We start from the raw sequence: 12,287 nt of genomic DNA, 5'->3' as shown, positions 1-12,287 counted from the left end.
CAAGGGTACAGCAGCAGTGTCTCCCACCAGGGATTGAACCCCTGACCCTCCGGTCAAGAGTCCAGAGCCCTAACCACTACTCCACACTGCTCTTAACAATTACCACGGGTCTGTCGTGACCCACTTTAAATTATAAATGGCATGCTGTATTGCAGGCACCAGTAGTGATGTCTTCCTATCAGAAATATCAGCATGTGTATTTTTAACTGCCTCTTGTACAACGTTGATGAACTTCAGAAATACAGCTTGTTTCATGTTAATATAAACCATTGACTTGGAGAGAGGGTTAGCCAATGTATCCATGAAATGAGACTTGGGTGGTTTTAGCAGAGGGTGTCAGTCTAGCCATGAAAGCTGACAGAAATGACCAAGGTGATCTAATTCACCTTTAATGATCCCAACAGGCATGATATACTGCTCTGCAGAGTCTGTGATATATCAACCAGGCTGAATACCACACAGACTGCTGAAGTACTCAACTCGAGCAGGCACTTCTCAGCGCTGTCTCGAAGACATCAGGCTTCTTTTAATCACAATTCAGCCCCATTTCACCCTTTATCAAACAGCCATCCTTAAAGGTTTGCAGGATAATTCAAATCTATATTGATGTGATTTATAGATACAATATTAGTTTTTCAGGAAGAAATCAAGATACCATTTTATTCAGACACAACATTATTTGTCTGATTAGTTATATAATATGATGTCTGCATAAAGTCTGTTTTTACTTAAATAGACTACTATTTTTAAAGTACATAGTACATAGTACAAGTCTAAGAACATTGTGGCGGTACAGTACCTCTGTTGCTTTTTTAAATATTTAAATGAAGTTGTTTTGTGGATAGATCTCAAAGATTTGAACTAACAAGCGTGTGGATCCAAAACTAGGAGTCTTTCATCCACTAACATAATATTAAAATTATATTTGAGCTTAACTTCAAACTACGGTAAACACACTGTGTTGTTTGCAGTTTGAATATTGGACACTAGAGGGCGTCCTTATGCTAGATAATAGCATTAGCAGCAATTTACTCGAATGTAGATTGCGTTTTTAATTTAGGGTCAGCATTTCCTTATTGAATTAAAATACATTAATAGAGATACTTCTAAGATGTAATCGTCTTATCAATGTTTGCATTATTTTTGGAGCTCTGCTCTTGTACTAAAGAAAAACAGCACCTTTTCTCAAAATCTGTGGAAAAAAACTAGCTTGTGTAGTTCTAGTTTGTCTACTCTGTGCATATATGATTCGTTTACCTTGGTTAATTTGCATGGCAATGTTGCAGGTTACAATGCTTTTACTATGCATTAAGTTTTTGCATGTTTTCATTAACCTCACTTGACTTTGCTGTGCTTGTTGTAGCACGGTTAAAATGAAGTCCAGCACACTAGACAATGATGAAGCTGTACATTCGTCTCACGCCAGCATTAAACCATTTCCACTTTTTTTTTTTTTTTAACACATTGGTTCTGTGAAGTTTCCACAGTGAGAAGTAGTTACAAAGTTGTATTTGACTGTTTGTGAAATTTGAATTTCACTTTCAGATTTGAATGTACTTTGTTTTTTAATTATTATTATTATTTTTTTAATCAGACTCTAAATTCGTGCTTTTAGAGTTTCTAATCCATCAAGTTTTTCATCCATCCCTTTCAACACTATCAATCCAGGTCTATTGTCAAGGTCTCCCACAGCTTTCTACTTATTCAAGTCTTACTCATTTTAGGCACATTTAGGCACATTTTAGCAGTCTTTCACCTGAAAGACTGGGAAGCACAGCAGTGTAATATAATAACAAATTCTGATCGTGCATGTTACTGGGCAGAGCCCACCCAAGCACTTAACCCACCCATGTCAAAATTCTAAATTTATATTTAAATTTAAATGCATAAACACAGACATAACGCCTCTGATGTCGAAACCTATTAACACATGCAATACATATTATATACAAATCGGCCCATCTGAGGGTTCCAGTTGTAACATTGGTAATTAACATTTCAATATCTTCAAACTGGTTATTAATCATGCAACAGGCAGTATCCAATTGGAAAAGCATAGACCATGGGGACCTCTCTGATGTATCGAACGTTTATCCCAACCTTGACATATTCTAACCAATTTCACTGCACGCAAGTAATCTGTAGCATCCTTTTAAAACATATTTGAATAATATACAGCTGAGGATATGATGCGTAGCATATTATTTCTGCATTGCGTTTTCTCTTCAGCTTCAGGCTCCCTTCCACTGCAGCTGAAGAGTTAAGAATAACGTAATCCTTTTTCTCAGCCTCAGCGCAGGCGTGCATCGTGCTTGACAGCAGGGATTAGTCTTGGGCTCTTGGCTTCTGAAAACAGCTGTACAGGAGGACCCATAATGCAACGCGAGCTCTTTTCTCGGTGTTCTATTCTGGTACTAGTAGTACGTCCATAATATAATGGCAGCAGGAACGGATTCTTGGACACCCAGATGTGCAATTTACTGAGACGGGGAGAAAGGGAAGCTGTAGCCAAGCCTCGAAATGACCACCGGGTTCAGCTCCAACTCCTGCCGATTTGCAGACTACTTCGTCATCTGCGGGCTGGATACCGAAACCGGGCTGGAGCCGGACGAACTCTCAGGTAAGCCTGATCACAGTCAGTAACATTTCACTAAGACCCTTTGAGAGAATTAACCTAATCCAGTATGAGGAAAAGAAAATAAACAGCATACGAAGGCTCGCCTACTGTATTTGAAATGATGATAATAGGATATACAACTGCATGGGTGTTAAATGATTTAAATAATGCATTTAATAATATTGATGTAAACACAATTTCTCATTAATGTCTTATTAGTTATGCTGGAGCCTTATGTGTACAAAATAATAAAAAGGTTCCAAGGATACCTATAGGATAACTGTTGGCAGTTTAGCATCAGCGACTGTCCCTGTTTGACAGCTGTGGGAGCAATTGCAGAACAATACCTTTGTCGGTGTACCGGTACGGTTCTGTAACTATAGTGTTGTTCTGTCGAGGAAGTAACGAGGCTTTTTCCTAGCGAATCCACAGAAAGCTCTTGGAAGTTGGAACCCGTTATCTAAACCAGGTATTATCTAAACCAGTATTAAAAACCAGGTTCTATGAAATCATTAAATAATAGTGCTGTTTCTGAATGCTAATACACATGTATTAGTGCTGACAAATAGCACTAAATTGCACTAACAATCGCTCGCACTAAAGGGCAAGAAGAGACAAATATTTAATTAAATAATATGAAAGCTCAGAACTAGATCAGAATGATGACAAGGACAGCGTTGGAGGTGTTGAAAAGAGCTCCATATTGTTGATAAGTGAATGAATGCATGCATGAATACCCACACACCCATCATAACATATAAGGGCTGCATACTGTTATGTAGTTCTTTTTTTTTTCATTTACTAGCTGTGTTACTATGAACCATGCAGGACGCCTCTACGAATGTACTTTGTACCTGTGGTTAAGCATTTCCTCTATTGCCTATTAAACGTTATTACAGGTAATACACAGCACAGCAGATCCAGCAGCAACCTCTTATTGACTGCACCTCTTATATTTCTATACATGTAGCTAAGACCAGAGTTAAAGGGCCTTTTGAAGGTGTGTTGCCATCAACAGAATCAGTGGGTAGGTTCCATCGAAATTTGTGTACAAAAGGAGCATTCTTTAAAAACAACCTATTTTTAACCTGTAATATGCTAGTTTTCTTTAGAAAATATAAGAAATGGATTGATGGCTTGCTGAACTAATTGTTTCCTAATATAATAAATGTACAAGTTACTGCTGCATATGTGTGCTGTACAGTCAGACGATTAGGGAAAGCAGCAGACTGATTGGTAAGATTTGTCTTAAATCCCAGTTTTTATAATGAACTGTTATTGTCTGTTATACGTTTGATAACTTGTTAAAGTCTTGCATGCTCCATTGCTTCTGTTTTAAATTGGTTAATAACGCAGTGTTCCGGTTTGGTTAAAAACAGATCAGGAAGTATTGGAAACAAAAGCTGTCTACACAAGAATGGTCCCAGGGGCCCTTCTGGAGAGAGGCTTAGAAATAGGATGATGTCATTAGCTCGCTCCAGGAAGTCAGCATGTGCTGCTCCTGTCTCGGGGTTGGGGGCGCAGGAGGGCCAGACCTATCGAGCTTTATTTAATAGCTGATGCAATTACAGAATGAGGCTGCAGGTATACCCGTGCTGGTGAGTGCAATTGAAATCTCTGAATGGGTTGCCAGCCTCATTCATGTTGGCTTGAATATCAGTATTGTGCCTCACTTGTATTCGATGGAGTGCAATAAATAATTCCACTGTAGAGCAGACTGTTGGAGCACTGTGGGTTCAATGGTGCAGTATGTGTTTTGTGATGGTTGTATGCCTCATTATAATTACTAATAACAACATTTTTGGTTAACCATTTAATGCATGGTGACCTCACATGGGGACAGATACAAAAACCTCTCTTCTAGTCTTTATATATGGTGACATGTGGAAGACACAAATGCATGCTAGCCTCATATGAGTAAAAAAATGTTAGTGAAAAATATATTTATTACCGGTATGTGTCCAAAAACTCATTTTCTCAACTATTTTCAATATTTCATGCATGAAAGGGTTAAGTTACATGCAGTGCCAGTCTATTACAAAGCATAAAACCATCCAGCCATTCTTTTCTCAGTACGATCTCGCTCACCTCAGAACAGTCATGCTGCTGAAAAGGTGTGGTTTATCAATTAGTCATTTAGGACACAAGCGATGAGTCATCGATGATAGCTGGTTTATCAGAGTTTCACTGAAATGATTGACACATTCCAAGGTGTTACACTTTGGTTTCATTGGGGACTTTCTTTCTTTAAAACAACAACTAAGGGAGATTTCTTCAGAATATCCCACGTATCGCAATTTACATTTCAGAGCGTCATATTACACTGTTTAAGTAAACATCAGAGATGTACTTTAGATTAGCCTGTGTGGGTTCACATCAAAAATTGTTATACTGCAGTGGAAATTCAGTCTCTTCATCCTAAATCGCTCCGAATTTTCTTATATTTGCTCATCACTCTAAACCACCACATGTAGCTTTATCATATTGAAGCTCTACTGTAAATACGTGTAATAAAATCCATGTCTATATGCACAGCATGCCAATCAGACAAAAGGATGTATGTAGACACTGGGCAGTGTCACTGTCTCCAAGCACAGGATTGATTGGAGATATAGGCTCCACACAGACATTCCAGACATACTTGCATCTGAGGTACTACAGAGACATGCAGTGAATCGCTGTAGTTTTTAAGTGCTGTCTGTAGTGTAACAATTACATTAAAGCCTTAGAAGCCTTTTGTAGCTACATTATTCTTATAGTATAACACTGCACCATGGTAAAACATAGCAGAGCATAGCAAAGCTCAGTAAAAGCATAGCAAAGCACATGGTAAAGTGTGGTTGAATTTGGAAAACCATGGTAAAATAAGATTAATACATTTATTAAATGCTAAAAACAAATGACAAATTACAGTGCACATTTATATGAACTTTTGCGAACGCCATGTTTAAATTAGCTTGCTGTTTTCCACAGTTTAAATCCTGATGTTTTGTGGAGGACTGTTTGTGATATCATTTGGTCTGTTAGAAAGACGCTGTACAGTAGTTTAAATGTAGTCTTTATTTCTGTGTTCAAGTTAGATTATTATACTGCAGCATGACTTTATTTTTATTTGTTTTACAGTTTGTGTTCAATAATGAGTGTTTGCACTGTCTGCTCCCCTCACTCACACACCAGCTTGTAATTTAGGGTAGATAAAACTAAGCTTAAACTCTAGAAATCCATTTGGTTGTCTCCAGCACATAAACGGCTTAGCCTTACTGCATAGCACTTACAAAACAAGCAAGTATTTCGGGCCCATTAGCTAGCATGAAAGCTTGTCCACGTTTGCCCTCCTCTTCTCCCTCCTGGAGAATCTGAACAGCTCAGTGTTTATTCCTCCCCTTTTCAGTGGCCCCAGTGTGTCCGAATCCGGCAGCTGCAGTCTTTGTCGAGACTCATTTCAATTCAGAGCTGTCTTGTTGTTGTTCTCTCTCAGTTTAAGCTTTGGGTTTAACTTTGACGCGGTGCCAAGTTGCACCGCATGCTTCCTGTCCTGTGACACTACTGGCTGAGCTGCATATACTGTACCTCCCTCCCTCCAGCGTTACAGAACACTCTTACTGTCTTCAGGAGTGGGTGTTGATCCAGCCTCAACACCTATGTCATTGTGTTCACACACAATGGGGTACAGGATGTCCATTTGGAGGGAATACCCCAGCAGGACCTGTGGGTGTGTTTGAATATAAGGGACCTTTCTGAATAGCTGGCGGGTTGTTTTGTTTAAATGATTGTTCCAAGGGAGCCAGCTGTTGAATCAGGTTTTAGTCCAGTATTTGCTATGTCCTGTTTGCTTGTGTCCTACTTGATTGTCTCTTTGTTTGCTTTTAGCACACTGAACATAGCAGTGCTGGTTTAAAGACATTTTAAGAAAAGCGAATATATTGCTTTCTGCCGCACATCTTGGTAAACAACACAATCACAACTGCTGCATGTAGTAGGACTTACTTTTTATATACAATGTACATTATTTATCTGCTTTAGTGTAGTGTGGCCTTATTAACCTTTAAATTGTAATTAATACACTCATCCAGAGACGGCAAGAATCCCTCTGTTTAAGTGTTCAGAATTGTTGCTGTGTCTTCTCATATTCTGCACAGTAAAGTTGAGTCACAAAGTGATTTCTGAGCCTTGGGGTAAATTCCTCTTCACTCATAAGGCCTTTGTATAGTAGATCCCCAGACTGACACACAATTCCTCAGTGGCTGTGATGCATAGTGGCTTCAGGCTGTGGCATACTGAGGCAGCCCATGCTTAAACATTGCTACTGTAGCGTTCTGCAGTAGCGCAGTACAGAACTTGGATTGCTGTTCTTTACCCGACTGGTCCATTGATATCAAGATCTTACACTAGAAGATTACTATCACTCTTGATAATGAATGCTGCATGCCTAGGCTTAAAATAGCTTTAAAATGTTTCCTTAAGTCTACAGCTGCTTTATCTTGAGCACACTGAATTTCCTTTTGTGCCGTTACAAAGAACAAAGGATAGCTCTCGTCCACTGGCTGTTTTCTTTTGTATAGAGTAGACAGAGCACAGCTTTGTTGTTAACAGCATTGTCGTGACTAACTATAAGGCTTAGTTAAATTGCATGTATGTTCACACATGAATAGCCTTACAAAAAAACAAAAAACACTCAACAAAGTACACCTTCTCAAGGTAGATTTATTGATAAGCCTTTTCCCAATTCATATTTGAACTAACACATCACAAAGTATTTTATTGTGTTAACCATTGCAGCGTACAACTATAAGAAACAAAGGCAAGTAGACAGATGTTTCAGCTTATCAATGTCATCGCTTAGGTGTTCGGGTTTATTTTATTAGTCCTAGTGTCAGATACAGTCACCAATGAATACTGTTTTACGGTTACTGATAAACTTTTTGTAAGAACACATATCTGTGACCAGCCATATCATTCTTCCTAAGCTGGGTGATTATGATACACATGAGGAATTCCCCTGGTTCTTAGCAGCAATGTGGAGCTCATTGTGGCTGGCAGGTCGGTGCTTTTCTCAGGAAGTAGCTGTGACCTCCATAGAGAGACAGGCCTTGTCTGAGTAGTGAGTCTGGCTGGATTTCCCCAGGCATTTCCTAGGACGTCCTTCTGTGCTTTCAAGTACTTTTGCTCTGTTTTTTTTGTATTAAAAAGGTTTATGTGGCCTAAATACTAACTTCTGCACTGTTACAACATCAGTGTTACAGCATAGGCTTGGCCACCAGCTTTATTTTTTTTTATGTGCGAAAAAAAGTGTTTTTTCGGTACATTGTTTGAACATGTTACTGTTACCACATAATGTTTTACTGTCAACATCCAAATAAAAACTGCCACTGTCTAACAAAAATGGAGCAGTGTCATTCCATGACAATGTAGGCTAATGTTTCTTAAACTGGTAATTCATCAAAATCAGATTGCCATAAACAGCTATACGACTGAGTAATATACCTCACCTTCTCAAGCAGAAACAAATATAATTCTCAGCAGTGAAAATGTCTCCTTTGTTTGAATGTGGACTATTTGTTATTTTGCTGCTGTGTACTAATAGATTTATTAAACCCTCGGGGGTTACACAAATTCATAGACTAGTAAGTTTTCATAAAATAGATTGGAGCAGGTTTGCTTTCCTGGTGGCTTACAATATGTGGTTTTCCAGATTTTTAGCAGGGCAGGTAGGTTCAATTGAAAGCCAGTCAGTAGCTGTTGGGATATTGTGTGTAGCTGCTGATATACATTTTTTAAACACAATTTAAGAGAACAACCAACAGTGTTTCGTTGTTACAAATCATTGCGCATCGATGAAACGTCCTTTTCATGATAATGTATTGTGATAGTGATACAAGACCAGAAGCACAACACAGCACAACACTTGCAGTCCCACAAAACATTCAGGAATTTTGAAAACATTTGATTTATAGTTATTATGAATCCATGCTCCCCTTGTCTAGTTTAGGTTTAGCTTTTTCACAAAGTTGCCCATTATTAATTTTACCATCCTACAACATCATCCAAAGTAACCCATCAGAACCAGAACATGTACCCTATTGCGGTCTAGTCCAGTGTATTGTTACGGCCCTTTTTTAAATAGGTCTGCTCTTATTCTATGATTATTGAGGAGTTTAAATGAAAGGAAAACAAGACAATGTCAAAAAGGCAGTCCATTCTCAAGGGCCTTATTATGCAGAAGAGATTCTTGGAAACCGTCAAATCTACTTTTTACTCTACATTAATGTACTGTGTAGTAGAACACGTTTATTTTAAGAGTCTCATTCATTGAGATTTCCATTTGTAGGGACGCAGACAGGATAATCGTTGTCTGTTCTGAGTCTATATTTGGTACGCGGCGAGGAAAGTAACCTGACATGTTGTTTATCCCAGCAGGGAGCTGACTTTAAAGCTGTATAGATAACACACAGGATTTACTCCAGAGATGCTTTTAAAGCTTTCAAGTTGTTACCTGAAACGTTTAAGTGGGCATTTCCTTTTCATCCAGCCTCCCCCACGGTATGCTGCTATTTTGTTCTGTCAGGTGCTTTCACAGCAGTTCTAAAAAAGACCTAGAATTAAGTTCTAGTTCTTTTCTACGATAGCAATGTTGTGCCGATTTCACAGGCACAGGAATGGATTTACAATACAGAAAATCAAAAACGAAATGCTAACTATTAGAGAGAGGCTTAAAACTTCTGTCACTATGTGGCAATGTGCCCCGCCCCTGTGTGCATGTGTGTGTAAATGTTGGTGTATAGTCATTGGTACACGGGATATAAACGGGTCTGTGTTTCACGTGTATTTAAAAATGTAGATTTGTATTTAGGCACGAGGATGGCACAAATCACTTCACGTGCATTTAAAGTATGTAATATGTGAGCACGGGGTTGCATGTAATTCATTCACGTGCTGGGATTCAATTACTAATTAATTATTCACTTGAATCCCAGCACGTGAATGAATTACGTGCAACCCCGTGCTCACATATTACATACTTTAAATGCACGTGAAGTGATTTGTGCCATCCTCGTGCCTAAATACAAATCTACATTTTTAAATACACGTGAAACACAGACCCGTTTATATCCCGTGTACCAATGACTATGCACCAACATTTACACACAACATACAACATATAACACACACATGCACACAGGGGCGGGGCACATTGCCACACACCTTAATAAAAAAACAGGTTACTGCAGGTCATCAATAGTAACTTGTGTGAATACTTGCATGCAGTGTTATATAATTATGCCACCTGTGCTGTCAATTAGATGACACCCAGAGAGTAGTAAATGCAGTGTGTGCGAGAAAGGAGTTGGAATGGACTGTATCTGCTTTGATTGCACAAGAATTCTCTGAAATCAGAATGTATGTGGGAGACGTGAAACACGTTATTTAAAGTGATGCTACAGTAAGAAAGCACTGGAGCCAGTGAATTTATCAGTGTTTTCGTTTCATTTCCAGAAACCTTTTCATGTAAGAGGAGTTGTTGCAGATCATTCTGTCACTGTCTAATCTTGTAACACGCTTCATAGATCAGCGGGGAGCGTCAGAGTCTGAAATAAAATTGTTCTGCTTGCTGTTTCAATGGTGAAGAAAAAGGTGATGAATGAACTTGCCCACTGTCAGTAAATTACATATTTGGCAGCCTTGAGTAGAATAATACTGATACTGGCAAGAAGAGTCTATGATAAACTGGAGTGGCCTGATTCAGTTGCAACGAATCAGTGGTGTGATTGGCTTGTTGACAATTTGTATTACAATGGTGTGGTGCTTCTCAAAATATTCTTTGGAAAGGTGAAAAGGAAAGTTAAAAAAACATACACTGGCTCCCATATGTTTTATTCACTAGTAATTGGCAAAAACAGTGTATTCTGTTTAGCTTCCACTCTCTTTCCTTTAAAAGTATTTGTCAGCTTGTCAGCTTGATAGCTAAGACATCCTCTTGGCAGACATCAATGACCCATCTGAAATAGAGTAAGGGTTGTTACTGTAACCCTTACAGTGTATGCTTGCCAAATTCTTCCAGGAATGATTGTGTTACCATTCCAGTGTTGGGCAGATCCCTGTAGATATATGTTTTCAACACTAGAAGAGATTTTGAATAGTTTTTGTCAAGAGAACTTTCTGATTCAGTCTCCTCTGTATCGCTGCAGCCCACAGGCAGCCCACAAGCCCTTTGAAAATCTGAATCGTTGTTAACTTAGCATAACATGTGGGTGTGTCGGTGGCCTCCTCTGCCTTTTATAGTGCCTCCCCCTGTGATACTCCACTGTACGTTGTGTATAGCATTGGTAACGCTATCTTAAAATAGTGTACTTAATGTTCCCACACCATACAGCAGCATGACTAAGACAACACACTGTAGCAGTATCTCTGAGACTGTTACATGCATTCCTAGGAGGTGACTGCATGATGGATTGACATTACAGTTAAATTAATTTTTAACATATATTTTATAATGAAGTAATTGAACTTAATGTACTGTACCAGCAACTACTGTGAGTGGTTTCCAGCAAATTTATTAACATCAATGTTTTGTCGAGGACAAACTTAAATCAGGCCATCCATTGTTTTAAAAACACTTCAGATGTATGCAACATTTGGTTGCCTTATAATCAACAGCTGTTTTGAAATATTTAGACTGCAGCTGAACTTGGAAGGGAAGGGGGGGGGGTGGGTTGTAGGGGAAGTGCTGGGATTGGCATTATCCCATTCCCTTCTCACTGTGCCATTTGCTATTTGGAAGCACGTCTGCTGTACCAGTAGGATTCAAGGTGCCAAATATCACCCTCATTCACAGCAAGAGAAAGCAGGATTGGCAAGTGGGGATATTAACCCTGTAGCGTTTGCACAGTAGCTAGGACATCAATCTAATCAGAACAGCCAAATAAAATGAACACATATTGTACCTTCTACAAGGGACAGCTGGGGGAAGGGAAGCAATGATATTGAAATGAACGGATCCAAAAAAAATAAACACGCAACAAAATAAAGGGTTTGGAAATCGTGAGAAGAGAAATTGAACAGGAAATGAGTTTCGGGTCAACACACCACTAGCATTATTTTCATAGTGAAGATGATTTCAGGCTGGCAATATGTTTTTTTTTGGTATTTGGAAATAATTCAAGTTGACAAAGGTAGAAAATGTTGTCTTTTTTTTGGAAGATTTGTGCCTACAAGCTATGGTGCATGAAAAGCCGAGAATTATAGAATTATTCAAACTATTCAATTATTTAAATACAGTTTTATTTTTTTTTATAAAATGATATGAAGAATGTTTTAAACAATGTATAATGTATTGTTAACATTTTCTAGCATTTGGCTTGTAATATTTTTTTAGCTCTGTCAGGTCCGCATGTCATACAACAGAAATAAAGTAGATATTGAAGTGAAAGCTTAGCTTGCTACAGGAAGTGCACGTTATCTCTTGAGATTGTGAGATAATGCATTAGATAGACGATCGAAGAGTCTTGGAACCTGTGCACATCGATGGCTATAGTTCTGATAGAGCTGGTGCTGTTACATGTTTTATTGTGAACTGTGTAATAATAAAACAATGCATCACTGTAATTGATTACCGGAGATTCTTTAGAGTTGATCTGGTCCGCTGAACTGCAGCATCTCATTTTAAGGGCCG

The 12,287-nt window shown here is 38.6% G+C and overlaps 1 protein-coding gene across 6 annotated transcripts in view; it reads left to right on the top strand.

Moving 5' to 3' along the window:
- Positions 1–704: 704 nt before the first annotated feature.
- Positions 705–12,287, top strand: part of LOC117432398 (DENN domain-containing protein 5A) — a 44,365-nt gene continuing 32,782 nt past the window's right edge. Inside the window, exon 1 of one of the 6 annotated variants that reach the window (XM_059001766.1) lies at positions 705–2,620. In XM_059001766.1, the coding sequence (XP_058857749.1) occupies positions 2,521–2,620 (100 nt within the window). In that variant the 5' untranslated portion in view covers positions 705–2,520. The remainder of the gene's footprint in view (positions 2,621–12,287) is intronic. The other 5 variants (XM_059001767.1, XM_034054279.3, XM_034054280.3 and 2 more) reach the window with 5 other exon arrangements.

This window comes from Acipenser ruthenus, chromosome 27, assembly GCF_902713425.1.
Source record: "Acipenser ruthenus chromosome 27, fAciRut3.2 maternal haplotype, whole genome shotgun sequence".
Lineage (NCBI taxonomy): Eukaryota > Metazoa > Chordata > Actinopteri > Acipenseriformes > Acipenseridae > Acipenser > Acipenser ruthenus.
The sequence above is the reverse complement of the archived record's forward strand: the minus strand, read 5'-3'. Positions and strand labels throughout refer to the sequence as shown.